We start from the raw sequence: 19,744 nt of genomic DNA on the forward strand, positions 1-19,744 counted from the left end.
CTTTATATTTTTGGAAAAGCTTAAAAAATTCACTCTAAAGATATTAATTTTAGAAAACAATCTTCAATTGAACTGTTATTAACATGCCACACTAAAGTAGAAAAGTTCAACATAATGTAAACTTTTAAATATTATATGTACTTTAACAGTATAAGCAATTTATACATGTAGCACTGTAGCACTGTCCTCCCATTGTTCATCGATTTGCTCGAGCGGGCACTAGTAACATCTCCATTGTGAGACTTGTCACTGTTTTGGCATATTGAATATGCCATGGGTAGCTTGCTAGGCTCTGCCGTGTGGGCAGGATACTCTCGGTAGCTTGCTGGGCTTGCTGAGAGGGACGAAGGAATCGAACCGAACCTGGGTTGGCTGCAAGCAAGGCAAATGCCCTACCCGCTGTGCTATCGCTCCAGCCCTAAATAAAGACACTAAATCTAAAATAGCAATTTATAAACTTTCTTCCAATTTAAAATTTATATATACAAATTATATATTAATAATTTATATATTTAAGATACTCCAAATACTCTCTGTGTAGCATATGTTATAAAAGAAAATGGCATAATACAATGCAATCTTACTTCTAACTCCAGCTGACAGTGTAGATTTATAAGGGAACTCCAATTCTTTGCTTCCACTAAAGCCCGTGATTTTGCCAAAAGCATTGGTACTGTTCTATGACCAACTCCAGCCTCCAGAACTATAAAAATAGAATCAATGTTCACTCTCATTATTTCTCCAGTGGGTACCAATTCAGCTGAGGGAACTATTTTTTCAGCTTCACTTGCTTCTTCAAGAAACCACAGTTTTAAAGTCTTTGTATCTTTCACTTCCCACAAATGTGCCATAGAAACCTCTTGTTTTGAAACAACTTCTTTAGATGTAGAAAGTGCAGAAGTTATGGTAATCACAGTATTTATGATAACTGGTGAAACCTAAATGAGAAAAAAGATTAAAATAAAAAACTCCATATACCACTTTCAAAAGTACTTTCAAATATTAAATATATTTCCTAAAAAAAAGGAAGAATACTGAATTAATTTCTGCCATGAAATCAAAGATATAAGTAAAAGACACATTTTCCAATAAGCCAATTTCAGATTAGCGTAGCTAATCTTAAATACCTGTATAATGTGTGTATAATAAATAATCCAGTACTTCACTACACATGCTATGGGAATACTAGGTAACAGGAGCAATCAAATGCATATGAATACATTATTCAAATATATAACTGAATATGCATGCAAATATATAATCAAATTTATTATATTTAGTATAAACAGTAAATTACATTATATTATGTTGTTAAATGACATGGCTTAAATATTTTCAAAAGCATTGTGACTGTTTTTTTGTTAAATACTTTAACAACAGTTTATTTCTGTTTGACTTTTTTTTTAATGTACTAAAAATCTGAAAGACTACATTTTAACATACCTTTAGTGTCAGGGATTTTACTGACACATCAACTACTCGTGGATTTGTACTGCTCTGAGTAGCCTGAAAAAATAAGTCACAGGGCTGCAAAACCTGTAATAATGAAAACAATGCCACTAAATTCATTTTTCTTTAAAAATATTTCTAAAGATCTCTTCTTTAACATTAAGATTTATGTTAAATAAATCAAAATAACTTTTTAAAAAACAAATTAAATGACATTTCTTCATAGCTTCAGTTATCAAATCAATAAAATACTAGTAGAAATAATTAAGCAAATAGGATTTCATAAATATGCTTAAATATACTGAAAACCCAACGTATTCTGCTTTTATTGAATAAAATTTTATTCTACCTTTTATTACAAAACTGAATTGAAATAATCTACATAGAAAAAGCTCTAAAAGATGAAGAAACAACAGACCAGTCAACTAACTTTTAATTATACATTAACTAAATTACACTTAATTATGGCAAGAAATATTTTGCTATTTGCCAGTAACAAAGTTCTTCCAGCTGATATGCAAAATATTTCAGCTACAGTAAGGTTCACAACAGCTTCATTGCATTAATAACACAGTCCAAAATCTCATCATCGAAATTTAAAGCTCAAAAATCTAGAATATATATAAATCATAAATACACACACAACTGAAAAGCCATAAGTTTCATGTCTGTCCACTTTAAAATCAAAGTCAGTGTGAGTTCCAGATGGTGGGGCAGACTCCCTAGGTCACATAGTCAAACTGCCTTGCTCTCTCTGCCCCTACTAAATCTGTAGGAGTAAGGATGTTCATTAACTGTATGGTTTTTATTTTCTAGCCCCAATTCTTCCAGTACCTCATTTAGGGTTGTTTCCTGACCTGCTCAATGCAAAATTTGGGTGTTAATGTCTTCAGGAACTATTGTGCTTCTGTTGGTGTATCTCTTCAAGGTCTACTAGCTGTTGATTCGTAAACGCTGTTGTCCCTTCATTTAGTAAATATATGATATTTAGTAAAAATATGATAAGAATTAAGTCCTCTTAATAGATTTAATTTAACCAGTATGTACTGCACATCTCTATTTCTTACTACTTTTTAAAATGTATGTGAATGCCGTTTGGTCTGCTTCAAATATGACTGCCCCTACCACTGGACTGCATGACTGCTTCCTGTCCTCTGAGAGTGAGCCTGTGGTTACCCTACAAATTCAAGTGTACTTCCTGTAAACAGTGCCAGGTCAAATATTGTTTCCTGATTCATCCAGACACTCTGCCTTTTGAGCGGACAGTTAAGTCCACTGACATTCAGAGATGTTATTGAGGTGAAGAAATTTCTTTCCATTTTTCTATGAGGACTTAGATCATTCTACCATTGGAAATGTTTTTTATAGGAGTCCTGCAGAGCTGATTTGGATGTAATAAATTCCTCCAGTTGCTGTTTTTCTGACACTCTCTTTACCCCTCTCTCAGACCTAACTGATAGCCCTATGACACAGAGGATCGGATCCTCGGCTGAAGGCTCTGTTCATTCAGTACTCCAAATGTAACACTGCACTTCCTTCTCACTGTGCAGTTCCCCTTGAGCAGTATCATGGGATGTCCTGTATTTTCCTTTGTTTCTGCCTCACTTCTTTCAACACTTCATGGAGCGCTCTCTCTCTCCCCCCACCTCTCTCCCCCTCCTCTCTCCCTGTCTCTCTTTCCTCTCTCCTCTCTCTCTCCCCTCTTTCTCTCTCCTCTCTCTGTCTCTCTCTCTCTCTCCTCCTCCCTCCCGTTCTTTCCATCATGACTACAGTGTGTCCTGGAATTGCTCTGTTTGACTTTATTTTGCTGGACTCTCTTGGGGTCTCCTGAATCAGTGCACACCTTACACCTGGAAATATCTTCCACTGGTCATTCTGCCCCTTTCATTTTATTCTCTGTCTTTCAGGAATTCCTATAATTTGGAGATTCTTCCTATTGCCATCTCAATTACAGTAACTTTACTTCATTAAAAAAAAAAAGGCTTTTTTGAGTTATTTCTTAACTGACATTGTGTACCTATCTTTGAGGTCACTGATTGGATTTTCCAGATTCTTCATTCTGCCATGATTTCTACTACTATATTCTTTAACTCTTTCATTTCTGTTTGAATCAACTCTTTAAATTTTTTCTATTTTTCTTTCAAGTTTATTTGCTGTCTCATTCAATGAGTTCCTCAGTTCTGTCAAGATTGGAAGGACTGGAAGACTAGAAGTCCTCTTCAGAGAGCATCCAAATCTTTCATGTAGCGAAGGTCTCCTGCTCCCATCGCCGAAAGCTTTGCTCCCTATTCCTGCAGTCTCCTGCCGTGGGGCTCCAAGTCCCAGGTGGTGTGGACAGTGATCCCCTGCTTCTGCTCCTACCACCAGACTCGTGTTTACAGTGTTGCTAATTTCTCATACTGGCTTAGGAGGCTCTCTTGGCAAGGCTCATGGGGGGTAGATCTAGGCCCAGATTTCTAACTAGGAGAGGGTCAGGGAACGACTCGGAGTACACCAAGTAACATACAGGTTGACATCAGGGAGCCTAGGTGAGGAGCAAAGCATGCGTGCACCGGGAATCACCTGCAGGGGCAGGGTGGGAGGCAAGTGGTAGCATGGGCTGACAGAGTCCAAGGGAGGCAATCAAATGTGTGGGCTGAGAAGTGGGCCCAAGATATTTCAAAATACAAAGCTGATGGATAACAATGCAAAAAGAAAAATATGTAAGTGAATCAGCTACTGGCGATACCTAGTGAAAGCAGGCCATATATTTGGCAGTGGGTAAGGGAGAATGGCAGGGAGTGGGAGGTGGGGGGCAGGGAGGGAGGCCTACAAACTTCAGCCAGACAGTTTTGGACTAGCTAGAATGGCCATATGTTGGCTCCTCCTTTCTGCTGTAAAGTACTATAAAAGAAAGAAACACCTCAAGGAGACTCAAACGCCAGAAAGAAGCTTCAGAAAGATTAAAACTGTGGTTCCTCATCTCATTCTGGAAGTTCCTATTAAAATCGGACACTGGATCTCTTGGTGTTAGTACCATTCTCCTAGAAGCCTCTTTGCCCTGAGAGCCACACGGAGGAAGAAGCAAAGGCACAAGCTGAAGCACAAAGACGAGTTATTCAGACATCCAAGTAAACCACCAGGCTTGTGCACCCATAAAAGCCACAGGAACTAAAACAGGAGATATAAAGACCAGAGACCCTGGCACAAGGTAGGACCACATGCTGTCCAGAATTTGTCTCAATGGATCTAGAGCACTATCTGATCACCACAACCCCCTCTGAGGCCTTCCTTACTCAATCCAAAGCAGTCCCTTCCAGTGCTTCGCCCAGGGCCAGAAGTGGACATTCTGCAGCAAGTCTCTCTTCTATTATGGCTGAATGAAGCATGAATATATACAAATAAATTATCCTTTCTTTCTCTCTTAGCTGAAGAAAAAAATATTAGATACTAGAGCCTGCTTCTGGCAAAATAATAGTAATTATAAGTCAGACTAGAGATGTTGCCTCGTCTCTTCCTCAAACTACTGTTAAAGTAATGTTGAAGTTAAGCTGGAGGAATGAGAGCAGAATATAGAGACAAGTGAATAAAACATATTTCTAGCAAAACAAACAGCTCTGGTCACAATTATTTTCCATGATACTATATGTTTATGTTGGTTGGCTGGTTGCCAGCAGCTGCCCCTTCCTCTCCGCTCCTACTACCCTTCAACTCCATGTCACGCCAACTCAGTGCTCAGAAAAGCTGCTGCAGCTGAGCCTCCATGAGCACAGCATTCTTCCGGAAAGAGCAGACAGGCCCTGTCAGGGCAGGAGGGGCTGCAGGCACCCCTGTATCCCTGTGTCCCTGCTCCCCACTCCCAGCCCCAGGCTGTCCTGCGGCCTGCAGTGCTGACAGTATGTGTCGGGGACCAGATCCCTCGGGCACGCCCTGGTGGGACTGTGGGCAGGACTCCAGAGAGAGCACCGGGGGTCTGACAGTGTGTACAACAGCTCTGGAATCCCGAGGCTTTGGCGTTACAAGTTCTGCTGTCTGAGATGCAGGTGGGGGGCTCTGTTGCTACACCCGTCTGTGCCCAGGACTTACTCCTGGCTCCGCTCAGGGATCCCTCCTGGCGGGGCTGGGGATCGAACCCAGAAAAGCAAGTGCTTTCCCTGCTGTACCCATGGATGGATATTTTCATATACTATGCAAGGGCTGCACGACACATCATAGAGGGAAATAAATATATATGCCTCTCGGAGAGCCCAGCAAGCTACCTAGAATATCCCGCCCGCACAGCAGAGCCTGGCAAGCTCCCCGTGGCATATTCAATATGCCAAAAACAGTAACAATAACAGGTCTCATTCCCCTGACCCTGAAAGAAGCCTCCAATCACTGGGGAAGACAAGTAAGGAGAGAGTGCTAAAATCTCAGATCTGGTATGAATGGAGACAGTACTGGCGCCCACTCGAGTAAATCGATGAACAATGGGATGACAGTGATACAGTGATCTGTTTAAGTAGTTAACATTACCATCACCAGCACCCCCTGCCCCGCCCCCAATGAGCATCTGGTATGCAGAAATCTGTTACTATTCATCTATTTAAGTCATTTGCCAAGACCTTCAGTTGGCAGTTAACAGTTAAACTGCACCCAAAAAGACAAAGGCACTTGAGATATATCTAGCAATTGTTATGGATTAGTGACTAATAAGTTTATATTTTTCTGAGGAAATTTAAAGCTGCAATTATTCTGATCTGACACAACTATCATTATGTACAGGTTTTACTTAGTTTAAAAAAGATATTATTTACTTGCCTATTATGACATCCTCAGAGCAAGAAGTCACATACAGACTTAATGAAGTAAACTATTAAAGATCTTTAATTTTGTGCTGAAACTGTATTCTTTACAACAAGAGGGAAAAGATCTACAGGTTTAAAAGAAGACAATATGGCTTTCCGTATGGGCAATGGAAGAGATCCTTACATAGAGAAAAGGGCCTCTACTAGGTGACAAACCTCTAGACTATCACCAAGCCTCTTCTAATTTTCTAAGTCTTGTCTGAACACAAACAAAAGAAGCAAACAAAACAAATTCTCTAACTTCAACCCAAAAGGACATGTATACACAATGTTATAGAATGTATATGAACAGAATGTTAAAAAAAGTTAAAAAGTTTTAAGTCATCTTCTCAGTAGGCCACTTCCACATCTCCTGAACCTCTGACCTCTGTTTGCTCCTCCCGCCCTCCTGGTATATATGACACAACTATCTTTCTGGGCCTTTCTGGGCGCTCCCTTTCAGAAGAGCCCCAGAAGCCTGTCCCCTGTTACCTGTACAGCTGGCCGTCTTCACATCTCACAAGCCTCATGGCCAACAACATCATACGTCACATAGTTGATACTTCTACTTCCTGTGACAGTGGTGAAGTCAGGTAGAGGAGAGCAACACCCAGCCTAACTCCCAAGAGAATCCAGGGAGGCCAACTGCAAAGATGCAGCAGACACGATGGGGAAGATGCACAAAACCCCACAAAGGTCAATTTGCAAAAGGAATAGGGAAGGCTCTACCAGTATCAACCAGTTCTATAAGCTCTCAGAGAATGACTTTCATGACACCATGCTGAAGATGTTTAATGAAACAGTGTCACAAGTAATCAGTAAGGCACAAGAAAGCACTACATCAGGAATGATAAAACTACATGCAGAAGTGACAGAAATTAAGAGTATTGGTTGGTGATAGAAACACAACAGAAGGTCTAAGGAGCAGAATAGCAGTAGCTAAGGAAAAAAATCGAGGTGCTCCAAGACACAAAAAACTTTTATAAGACAACATGTGATGGGAAAAATTTTGAAAGAAAATGAACATCACATCAGAAAACTATGGGACAAAGTCAAGAACAAAAGGAGTAATTCCATCATCTTTCTCTACCTGAAAAACAGTAAGGCAAGTTCAATAAAGAAACACTCAATCAAGAAAGCATAGCTAAGAATTTCCCAGAGTTGAGGAATGCAGATTCAAGAAGCCCAAAGGGTCCCAGCAAAAAAAAAATACCCAAACAGAAAAACTACAACACACATTAGAATCAGAATGACAAAAGCCAAAGACATGAGCAAATTATTGAAAACAGTAAGATTAAAAAGGAACTTACATACAAAGGAAAGCCCTTAAGATTCACAACTGAGTTATCAAAGTAGACTCTATGGAGCCAGAAGAGAATACTGGGAAAGAAACTCAATAATATGAACATCAAAACAAGAATTCTGTATCCAGCGAGATTATCACTCTGATGTGAAGAAATGACAACCAGCTGTATGGCCAGGCGACAGCTAAGGGAATTGCTAACGCTTTTTGTTTTTTATTTGGGGGCCACATCTGGGGATCAAACCTGGGATGATTGGGTGCAAGGCAAATGCCTTACTTGCTTTCCTATCACTCCTGCCCCAGGAATTCCTAACTTTGAAACCAGTCTTGAAGAAAACATTAAAGGAATATCTTTTTAAAATTAAAATAAATATTCCAGCACTTTGCCACTGCATAAGACATTCACTCATGATGCTTATGCTGTCCTCTACTAGATTCAGAAAGGTTTATTTATCCTAAGCTTACATTTTTTTCACTATTGAATGCTTTATTTACATTAAATTTTCATCATGTACATGAAATTTTCTACATCTACTCAGGTGATATTTTTGCATCTGAAGAGATTTTTATTGAAAAATTTTATTTATTCATGCAGATAGTTAAGCATTATATATATTTAACAGAAAGCCAAAAACTTGTCTTGACACAAGACACACTTTTATATTCTCTTTTTTTTTCATTTAATAGTTTATTTTAATTACACACTTTTATATTCTAAAAGATCTATTCATATTTTATCTTCAAGTTTTCTCAATTGACCTTAAAACAACTTAAGCTTAAAGTCTAAATCTCTTAAAGTGTATCTCCTCAACCTCATTAAATTGTAAATTGTGTATTTTTCAGTTTTAGAATTTATTTACTTCCTGATAATTTAAAAATATATTAGCATACATTAATTCACACTTCTGATTTAAATTTACATACAAATTTACAAAATAAATAAAAAAATAAATTAGGACAAGGACAAGGTTATAGAGTCTAGGTAATTCCCCATGTGGTATGACCTGACTGCTACATAGTTTATAATCAAGCAAGGTTAGTTGTTGACCTAGCTTACTGAATTAAGCCAACAATAAACTTACAGTAGTGATTCTGCCTTTTCTTTTGACTGGAAGAAAGGAGCATGCTCGAATCTGAAGATCTTTAATGGCAGCAGTCATGGTACTGTTCTCAATGTCGCCTTTACAACAAACTTCACACTGTGTTGTAATGACTAAGGCTGGAGCATCACTTCTTGTCATATCAGCAACAAACACAATTTCAGGATTTTTAATCATAATATTAATTTCCCATTTCCCTGATGCAGGTGCTAAAATAGAAATAAAAATATATTCAATATTTTATAAATCAGTTATTATTTATAGGAAACTATTTCTTTCATTATAAGTAAAAAAAAAAAAACCTTAGAAGATTGCCCAAAGAAATCTACAAAGACCTAAAGCAGCTACAGTTATAAAGACACTTTAAAAAGATGGAAATAATCTCAACTACTTAGTGGCAGAGCTAGAAATTCATCTAGTTAATATATTTAATTCACATAACTTTATCACCTAGAAGGCTGGTCACTTGTAACGTTTTAGTAACAGGTAAAACACTCTGGTCACCAACCAACCTTCCTCGGCGGCAGCCCATGTCTGGACGCTGGTTTCTGTCGTTCTGCCTGCGGTGAAGGCCTCCAGGAAAACATTCGCAACTATCAGCAGAAATTCCACACTTGCACACATATATGTTTCTTGAACGACTATATCAGTTAGGCAAATATCTTTGATTTTCTTACACTTTATGTCCAACATGTCTTTTTTGTCAAACCCAACTGTTAGTCCTATCATTCTGAAAAACATTACCAATTCTCATGAGTATATTAAAAATAATGCACATATAATAAAACTTAAGATATGTCTTCCCTTTTAGTGACAGCAAAGCTGTATTCTGAAGTTATTTCTTCTGACATAATAACAATAAAACTCCAAATCACCAATTTACAAATTTCTGGAGCACCTCTGCTTCTATGATGTAGCAAGTGAAATCCTTAAGAAATTAACATAATTTTTAATCTAGCAATTTCCCACTATTTTTCGTATACTTCCTATAAATTCATGACTAATTCTGGTAACATAGATTTCTTACAGAGGCAATTTAGGGAGGAAGAAACCGTGGTGAGGTTCAGGAAACCATGCTCAGTGTTGGGGATGGAACCAGGGCAGCCTCGCGCAGGGCAAACTTCTGGTCTCCTATATTCTCTCTCTCTCTAGTCTAAAAAGTCAACTGAGTTATGCAGCTTATTTAGATTTATTAAACCAACCAACTACACAACAAGAAAAGCATGGAACAGTACCAGGTCATTTTAATGTTGAGAGAACCATGACCCAATAGTTTGGAAGTTATGAAAATTTTAAGATGTACCCAGAAATGAACATACAAATTTGAAAGTAATTTCTGTAAAATCTATATCAGCCATTTCTTAAATAAAAACTAAAATCACTATTACCTAGAAGTTGCATTCTTGACATGAGGTCTTTTATCATCTAAAATACAGTTTTTTAATGAGAAGGAAGACAACATCGAGTCATCTGTATGCACTTTTACAGTACTTATAATATTCTCCAGTTTAAATTCAGCAAGTACCAAGGTAGGATCACGGAATTCCATAAAAGAAGTCTATGGCACAGGAAATGAACACAATTATTACACAAAACAGAAGTCTAATGTACTTTTTATGATGTAAACGATTCCATTTTCTATCCCCAAGGGCCTTGCTAATGAAAAACAGCCCCCCAAATTACTATTTAATTTAAATGTTTAATTCTCACATCACTATATTATACAATAAATTTTAATGGGAAATAGTTATCTTATTACTAAATCTAATTTCACTGAAGTGAAAATATCTATACCCTCAGAAAAAAATCTCAAAATACGCATATGTATTGATTTTTATTATTGTACTAAGTATTCATCCTAAGTCATTTCCATCAAGTGAGAACAAACATTTTCTGACCTTCTTGACTTACCTGGTCAGGATGTGGGCCATACAGTACCATGGTGAGATAGTCAGTTCTGAAGGTCAGATTTATCATTGTCTTTATCTGTGTGGCACGTGGGTATGTTTCAACCACAGCTGCTGTTACCACAGTGGTTCCTTGAGAAAGTTACAATAAAAGAAAGATAGTAACACTGATATTTTATAAAGATCTTTAGTACTTTAATAGAAATGTTATAAAACTTGCTTCTTCCATTTTGTGTGTGTGTGTGTTCTTTGAGTGAATTTTCTATTATACAGTCACATTGTCCGGCCATATATATTACATAGGCTTATAATCGCACTGTAGCACTGTCGTCCCATTGTTTATGGATTTGCTCAAGTGGGCACCAGTAACGTCTCCATTGTGAGACTTGTTGTTACTGTTTCTGGCATATCGAATACACCATGGGGAGCTTGCCAGGCTCTGCCGTGTGGGCGGGATACTCTTGGTAGCTTGCCGGGCTCTCTGAGAGGGATGGAGGAATCAAACCAGGGTCGGTCGCATGCAAGGCAAATGCCCTACCCCCTGTGCTATAGCTCCAGCCCAAACTTATAATAAAAATAGAATTCCTAATTCTTTTTCTACCCAACTTCACAGACCAGTACTACCATGTGACTGATTTATAATCAAGACAAAATTTACATCAGTGAAAAATGTTATCTGAGTAATATGGAAGATTTGGTAAATGTGTACATCTATAGCAACCAGCACTCCAAATAAGCCCTATTTTTAATGTCTCATTTGTAGGGTAACATTGGTTTGTCCTTTCTCCCTTGCCACAGGGAGCTTAGGTTATCAGGTTATACCCATTACAGTGCTCCCAAGTCACTCCCATTCCTGTGTTTATCTGTACACTCTTCTCTGTGCTCTCCTCCCCAACCAGTTAATCACAGTTTTGCCCTAAACAGAGCCTGTTAACTTGCAAAGTCAGATCCTTCTGAGGATACTGAACTTGTAAGTTAAGTATTGCTTTTCTCCATCTTTTGCATAGTTTACTTTAAAGCAATGTCCTTTTTGTATGAACACAGGAAGACAGTTGATATTATGCTTTTGTAACTTGGGAGTTAATTGACTCTGAATAATATTCACTCCTAGACATCTGCTTTCTCTACTTAAGCCTTAGTTGCCCTTAGTTCCTATCACCCCCAAAACAGGGTCCTGATGAGGGACTGAATGGACCCAGGGCAAGCTGTGAGCTACCCTGGCATGGAAATTGGCCAGGCCAAAGTGCCACAATACAGTAAGCCAAGAGCATGATCATGGACAAACTCTGGCATGACCCAAAAGAAGTAACTGAATAAGGACCCTGCTGGGGTTAAGGAGACTGGCCTGGCCTGAGGATTGTGGTCTGGGATATATAGTGAGATGTCCTCAGGAAGAACCAAACTTTAAGCTTGATATATCTCTTACTGTATTCATACAAAATGACATTGCGCTAAACTATGCAAAAGATGGGGAAAAGCAATACTTAACTTACAAGTTCAGGGTCCTTAGAAGGATCTGACTTTACAAGTTTAATGTTAGATCCGTGAATATTTTCTATTTTCTATTTTCTAAAATCTTCTGCCTTTTTAAGTAAAACACACTTTTCGTAATGCTAATCATGCACCCGCTTTTGTTGAGTTGATTCCTTAGATACTTAATGTATTTTGGGCACTATTTTGAATTGAGGAGAAGCACTGAACTTTCTCTTCTAACTCATTATCTGTATACAGAAAGGTGGGAAACTCTTGCGTTCTGACTGTGTAGCCTGCTACTCTGCTCGACTGCTTGTGAGCTTCCTTGTGAACTCTTTAGGGGCTTCTATCCTATTTTGAAATTTGTAAATAAAAAATTTGACTTTTCAATTTGATCCCTCTTGCCTGTTTGCTGTTGCTATGTTTATCAATATTACATTGACTGACAGTGCACATTTTGCTCTGTATCCATCTTGGAATATTTTTCACTACGGAGAATGATACTAGCAGTGGGTCTGTTAAGGAAAGTTCCTTCCTCCCCTATTTTGTTGAGGGTTTTCATCCTGAATGGATGTTAGATGCTGTCAGAAGTTTTCTTTGTACTAATACAATCATATGGTTTTTATCTCTCCTTTTACTGATGTATTATGCTAATAAATTTCCACGTGTTAAATGATCTTTGCATCCCTGGTATGAATCCCACTTGATCGTGGTGTATGACTTATTTTTATATGCTGTTGAATTGTTTGCAAAGATACTGTTGAGGACTTTTACATCAATGTTCACCAGGAAAACTGGTCTGAATTTTTTTTTCTAGTAATTGTTTCTATTTGTTCTGGTTTATTATAATGTTAAGCTTCATAGATGCTATTAAGAAGGATGTCTGTTTTCAATATTAAAGAATTTAACTGTTAATGGTAGTAACTCTTCCTTAATCCATCTGAATCTGGATTTTGTTCTTAAGAGAGATTCTTTATTACTGGTTCAGTTTCCTTGCTTGGGACTGGCTTACCGAGGTTTTCTGCTTCTTCAGTTTTCGGAGATTACATGAGTCTAAGAATGTGTTCATTTCTTCTAGGTTCTTTGGCTCAACAGCATAAAGTTGCTCATAGTAACTTCTCAAAATATCTTGAATTTTTGAGAGTTTTTTTTTGTAATTTCTTTCCTTCTATCTCTGATCCATTCAGGAATTTTCCTTTTTTTTCCTAGTGAATCTAGATCAAGATTCTCCACTCATGTTTATTCTTTGAAAGAACCAGATCCAAGCTTTACTGACTATTTCTAGTGTTCTCTTATTTGTACGGTAATTTCTGCTGATTTCTCATAACCTTCCTTTTACTCCAAATGATGGGCCTCCTTTGTTGTTCCTTCTGCAATCATTTAAGATATGTTTAAGTTGTTGAAGCTTGCTCTTCCTCCCTAAAACTGGCCTCTATTGCTCTGACTATGTCCCATAGAATCTAAGTTTGTTTCTTTGTTCTCATTAGTTTCAAGGAATCTTAACTATTTCTCCCTTAATTTCCATTTTGATCTAGTTTTTATTCAGCAGTGTTTTGTTCAGCTTCCAATTTTTGTAGTTTTTACAAATCTCAAATTTTAATCTTCCATGAGTTGTTTCACTTTCCTAGAATACAATCTCAAACTAATTTTTTCAGAAATGGATATAAAAGAAGCAAATTTTGAATTAGATTTTTTCACATTTTAAAATAACTTAGCCATAAACAGAAACTCAACTTTAAGTAACTGTCTTCAGACATCTAACTTGTTCTGCTCTGCTTATCCATTCATTGCACCTCATCCAGTTTTGATGATAAATGTGATTACAGGACTGGGGATGTGCCCAGTGTCAGAGAACATGCCAGGTATGAGATCTTGGCTTGGACCACCATCACCACCATGAACAACAAATCTGATGCCAGTCACTTTTTTTCCCCAAGCACCTAATGTCAGCTTAAGAAACAAATCTTAATATATATTTCCTTTGTCATTTCATAAATCTTTTACATATGGAAATTTACTTATTATGTTTGAAAACCAGTACTTAAGGAGTTTTCTTCTATTATTTCTTTTAAGATTCTTTTCTCCTATATTTTTAGTTCTTTCGCCAAAATGACTTACAAATCTGAAACTGGATCTTCTGAAGTTTATCTCATTTTCTATCCCTGTATTTAATTTTCTTGTATACTACAGTAGATGACATCACCCATACATTCCTACTTAGTCCTCACCTTCTAACTCCATGCTTAAGGCTTTTGTTTTGTTTCTAAGAACTCTTATCCTGAGAAGCAGGAGATAATGATTACCAAATTTAGAACTTAATATTCCTAAAATCCCTTATCCCCCATACTACACGTTCCCCCAGGCTCCACAAGGAGCAACCCAGGAAGCCCAAAGCACCACCAAGTAATGTCTCAAGTACATCTCACAAAACTCCCCTGATTTTGACTTCTAATTCTGGTTTTACTTTACAGTTTTCTGTCCCTCAATTACTTATCTCAGGAAACACTATTCTTGTGATTTTTCTTTCCTATCTGTTTAACAATGAAGGACTATTTGGGCTAGTCTAGGAAAACAGGATGAATTTTTCTGTGAAGTGATAAACGTAGCCTTTCTGTCAGGCTAAGGTCCTCCCTGACTGAAAACACTGTGGACACCTAAGTGTTTCTCATGAATAGGTCTCATGGCCTAGGTTTCACACTTTGAGTTAGGGTGGTTTGTGGATCCCAAAACGACAGAAAGAAACATTTTTCCCTGTGAAGCAGAATCCTCCTGTTAGCTTTAACTGAGCCAAATCTCTGATTGTGCCAGTGCTCCTTAGAGCCCAGCTCTGAGCCACACTGAATAGCAAATTCAAGTGGATGCCTCCTCTTTGGCATGTTTCCTATTTTATCTATTTATCTTCCAAATAGTTATTGGAATCTATCATTTACTCATGATCATCCCTTTTATATCTCTAATTTTGATACTTCCTAATATCAATATAAAACTTTTATTTGCAATATATGCTGTTCTAGAATATACAAATGAGAAGATGAGAAAAAAATTGAAAACAAGGACTTACAAAAGGGTGCTCGAATGACACAAATTTTGCTACAACAGAACTAGAAATTTCAATTCAAAGATCAAAACCCAGTAGAATGACAAACAAGGGACATTAAGTCTTATTTTACCCATAAGAAAAGAAATGAAGGAAGGAAAGAGGAAAGGCTGAAGGAGGGGGTTGAAACTGTGGTACAGGCAAGGAGGGAGGAAACAACTTAAGGTAAGAACATACCTCCTGAAAGGTCTGAAGCAGCTACCGTCTCACTTGTAGCACTAGTCTGATTTACTACTGTTGCAGTTGAGGAATCAGCCAATGGCTGAAACCATATATTACCATATAAAGTTTTAAACACAGTTGTTATATCTTCTTGACTAAGTACGAGCTGTTAAAAAAAAATTGCTTATTTTAACAATGCTAATTCAAGTCCTTCAGTATCTTTCATTAAAACAATTATTTTGTTTCAATCTTCCAAAATCCAATCTTAACACATTAAATATTTATAACTCAATATATTTATTTAAAGACCCATGTGATCTTTAGTATTTTGTGAAATATAAACTTGAATAATAAACAAAATGTCTGACTGGGCCGAACTGTGGCGCAAGAGCAAAGCATACACCCCTGTCTACAGGGTTCCTGGGGTTTCTCACCGCCAAATCCAGAAAAGCATCATGTACGAAAGAACAGAGCAGAGGGGCCACCACCAAGGAAGGAAGTTTGAACTTTTTTGCTGTTGCTATAAATGTACCAATCAACTTCATGATATTAAACCTTTAAGATGCACTTTCATTTTAAGTATTTATCTAGCTACTTTGTATATGCTGGGTTAACTCTGCATATGTTGGGAAAATCATCACCTCAATTTACAAATATGAAATACCAAATAACACATTTGTACAATGAAAAACAGTTCACAGTCTGCTTCATGTGAATTATCCTTTTTTGGAACCTCTCGGTCTGATCTTGTAAGATTAGACCGAGAGGCTTAAAAGTTGAATATCGTAAATACGCTTAACAAACTCAAAAGACTGTTCGAAAAATTAGCTTAAAATCATCAGCAGAAGACCTATTCTGAAAGCTGTGATGGTTCAGTTTATGTTAGTGTGTGACTGGTCATCCATCTAGGTAATAAGTCAATTATTAATGTAGATGTTTCTGTACCGTGTTGTACATATCTACATTCAAATCACAGCTGTACCAGAGTAGATCATGGGCCCCTGGCATTCAGCTGAGTACTTCGTAGAAAGCACAGGTCTCCACTGAACAAGAAATCTTGAGATCCAAACTAAAAACAAACTTTTACATGTGCCTGCTAAGGAGGTGAGCTGCCGGTGGGAACCTGGAACAGTGGCAGAGGGAAGCTGACACTGGGTGATGGGACTGCTGACCTGACACTGTATGCCTGAAACTCATTTATCAATAGAACTTTGTAAATCACTTATGAACAGAACTTAAAAATAAATAAGATAATCTGCTACCCAATGACTTCAGACTATAGCAGTGAATCTGCCTCGCAGATTCTGACCTTCGGAGGCCCCTAGCTCATGGGAGCCAGTGACTTACAACCCAAGCCTTTCACTCTGTCGGACAGATAAACACAGTGACGCAGACTACGTACAAATGTCCTGCTGCCTACTAGGGCAGCTCTCCCAAGATAGAACTTGGCTTCGAGAGTCTTTAGGGTTTTCTAAATATAGTATCATGTCATCACAAAAAGTGAGAGCTTGAGTTCTTCTTTTCCTATCTGGATATCTTTACTAACTTTTTCTTGTCTAACTGCTATAGCAAGTACTTCCAGCACTATATTAAACACAAGTGGGCAACCTTGTCCTGTGCCAGATCTTAGAGGGAAGGCTTTTAGGTTTTCCCCACTGAGTATAATGTTTGCTGTGGGCTTGTTATAAATGGCTCTGACCATGCTGAGGAAAGTTCCTTCATTTCTCATTTCACTGAGTTTTTAACACAAACAAGTACTGTATACTGTAAAATGCTTTGTATAAGTCTATTGATATGATTTTAAATTTTATTTTTGGATTGATATGGTATATTATACTGATTGACTTGCATATGTTAAACCATTTTGCATCTCCGGAGCATCACTTGGTTGTGGTGCTGCTGGATTTGATCTGCTAGTATTTTGTTCAGGGTCTTCGCATCAATATTCATCAGGAATATAATTCATAATTCTCCGCTTTAATGCTGTCTCTGTTTCTGGTATCAGGATAATGTCTACTTCATTGAAACTGGTATTTTTTTTTCCTTCAACTTTCTAAAAGAGGCTGAAAAGGACTGGCAGCAGCTCTTCTGTTTTGGGGCCACATCCCTGATATGTTCAAGGCTTACTCCTGACTCTGCACTCAGGGATCACCCCTGGCAGGCTGAGGGACCATATGGGATACAGGAGATCAAGTCCAGGTCAGAAGAATGCAAGGCAAGAACCCTACTGCATTATTATCTCTCTGGCCCTTGGCAGTAGCTCTTCTTTAGAGGTTTGAAAGAACTCACTAGTGAATCCATTTCTAGTTCCCCCATAGGAACTGGTCTGTTCAGGTGTTCTAAATCTATCTGGCTCAGTGTTGGCTCAGTTGTAAATTCTAAGGACACTCCTTTGTATGTGGTTTCCTTCCAGATAGTGCTGCTTCCGAGAGTATTCTACCTCTGACTTTTGTCATTCTCAATAGGGTGTGTCTTAGAGGATATGACTTCCTTCCTTGATATTGATGCTTTCAGACAGTATTTTTTTCTTTGGCTTTTGTCACTGTGATTAGAATATATCTTGGAGTGTTTTTACTCACTGTTTAGCTGGCATCCTTGAGACCCTTAACTCTGGTGAATGTGCTCTTTAGCTCTAGAAACTCCTCAATGATGATTTCTGTAACTACTGTTTAATGAGAATTAATTTCCTGATCCTCAATGATTTCACACTGATCCTCTTGAATCCATCTCCATTCCCTCGTCTGCTGTTCATTCACGCTGATGCCTTTTTCCATCTTCTGCTGTTGGGAGATTTCCTGTATCTCCTCTTGGAGTCACTACCTTTGTCCTCAGTTACTATTATTCTGCTGCTGCAACCTTCCAGAGAGATTATTTCGCCTGCCAAATTCTTGGGTTCCGTCATTTCTGCTTGTAGTTTGATCATTTTCTGCTCCCACATCCTATTGCGTTTTACTGGCTGCTTCACTATTTCTAAGAGCTTGATAAATACCCTCAACATCTCTTTCAAATCCGTATTGGAGAAGTTACACAGCTGGTTGGGTCTTTAGGGTTACCACCTTCATTCACTATATGGGGGACTTTGCACTGGTTTCCCTTTGTGACTTGTGCAATTCAGAGGTGGATCTTCTCAAGTCACCCTTCACAACCCCCTATGACCTGTGAACTCCAGGGCAATCAGCATGGTCCTGTTCTCTTTCCTCCTTGCTGAAGTTTTCTAGATCAAATTCATTTTTACAAACTACTGTTTAAGTTTTCCTGTGCTAGCTCCAGGAAGGCTTTTAGTGTACACTAGCTCTGCCACCATTCCAGGAATTCTTACGACCACAACTTATTTTGTCTGTTGTGTGGACAGGTGACTAAGATGCTAAGATGTTAATGTATGCTTTCCATGAGATATGAAGAAATGAAGTATGGTGTAGCAGCATTAGTGGACATTCTTCATGGGGACCCTGCCCTCAGGGGCTAAGTGGCAACTTCAGAGTGAGTGTTCCTAACAGGGTGCCCAGGCGGTGCTCAGTTTCTTGGGATAGGGGTGGGGCCAAGCCCGGCAGTGGGCTCCTTTCATAGAAGTCCTGGCCCAGGTGGCCAAAGGGTGGCTTCTGAGTTTAGCTTTTCAACAGGGACACTGATGCTCAATTTCTCGGGACACTGTGTACTATTTCAGTCAAAACTTCTGGACCACTGTAACAATGAATCTTTATTCTAAAATGATAAGTTCCATGAAACCAGATATAAGATCACAATTTAACTACTAAAGTATGTCCAAAAGAGCTTAAAATACAACAGGTATTCAAATATTTGTTCAATTAATCAACAAGGATCAATAAATAGTAGGTTAATAGCATTTGCAATTCTAACCAAGATAATACAGAAATTGTACACTCAAAATGTCTTTTGTCCCCAGAAATTAAGCAGCACAAAGACAGTTACCTCCATTGGCTTCAGCTGAGCATTTATATTGAAAAAGGGAATTTCCTGGAACCACTCCCAAGATAAATTTCGCTCAACAACCACCTCAAGATTTAATGGCATTAATAGATTCAGCACTTTCTGACATGCATCATTAATGAACTGAGTCCTATAAGCAGAAATAGAATTGTTTGAATTATTTCAGATATAATCAGTAAAATGTTTTATACTTGGCATTTTATAAACAAAGGAGAATCAGTAAATACTGTATGCAATAAACTTTTATTAAAAAAAATTTTTTTTCTTAGTTTTTGGGCCAAACACCCAGCGGTACTCAGGGCTTACTCTTGAGTCCATGTCAAGGATCATTCCTGGAAGACTCAGCAACCAGATAGGGTGCTAGGGATTGAACCCAGGTCAGCAGTGTGCAAGGTAATTGCCCTGCCGTACAATAGTGCAAACCCTTATTTTAAAAAAAGTAAAACTACATGCAAAAGTAAGAGATGGTCTAACTCACTGTTTAAGCCTGTAGAGAAAGT

At 38.0% G+C, this 19,744-nt stretch overlaps 1 protein-coding gene across 1 annotated transcript in view; it reads right to left on the minus strand.

Annotated features, from left to right (window-relative positions):
- VPS13A (vacuolar protein sorting 13 homolog A) overlaps positions 1–19,744 on the minus strand; it is a 224,877-nt gene that overhangs the window by 92,601 nt on the left and 112,532 nt on the right. Inside the window, exons 34-41 of the mRNA XM_055124029.1 lie at positions 19,227–19,374; positions 15,312–15,462; positions 10,569–10,696; positions 10,046–10,215; positions 9,170–9,387; positions 8,640–8,866; positions 1,444–1,536; positions 585–938 (exon numbers count right to left, since the gene is read on the minus strand). Coding sequence (XP_054980004.1) covers positions 585–938; positions 1,444–1,536; positions 8,640–8,866; positions 9,170–9,387; positions 10,046–10,215; positions 10,569–10,696; positions 15,312–15,462; positions 19,227–19,374 — 1,489 coding nt within the window. The remainder of the gene's footprint in view (positions 1–584; positions 939–1,443; positions 1,537–8,639; positions 8,867–9,169; positions 9,388–10,045; positions 10,216–10,568; positions 10,697–15,311; positions 15,463–19,226; positions 19,375–19,744) is intronic.

This window comes from Sorex araneus, chromosome 1, assembly GCF_027595985.1.
Source record: "Sorex araneus isolate mSorAra2 chromosome 1, mSorAra2.pri, whole genome shotgun sequence".
Classification (NCBI taxonomy): domain Eukaryota; kingdom Metazoa; phylum Chordata; class Mammalia; order Eulipotyphla; family Soricidae; genus Sorex; species Sorex araneus.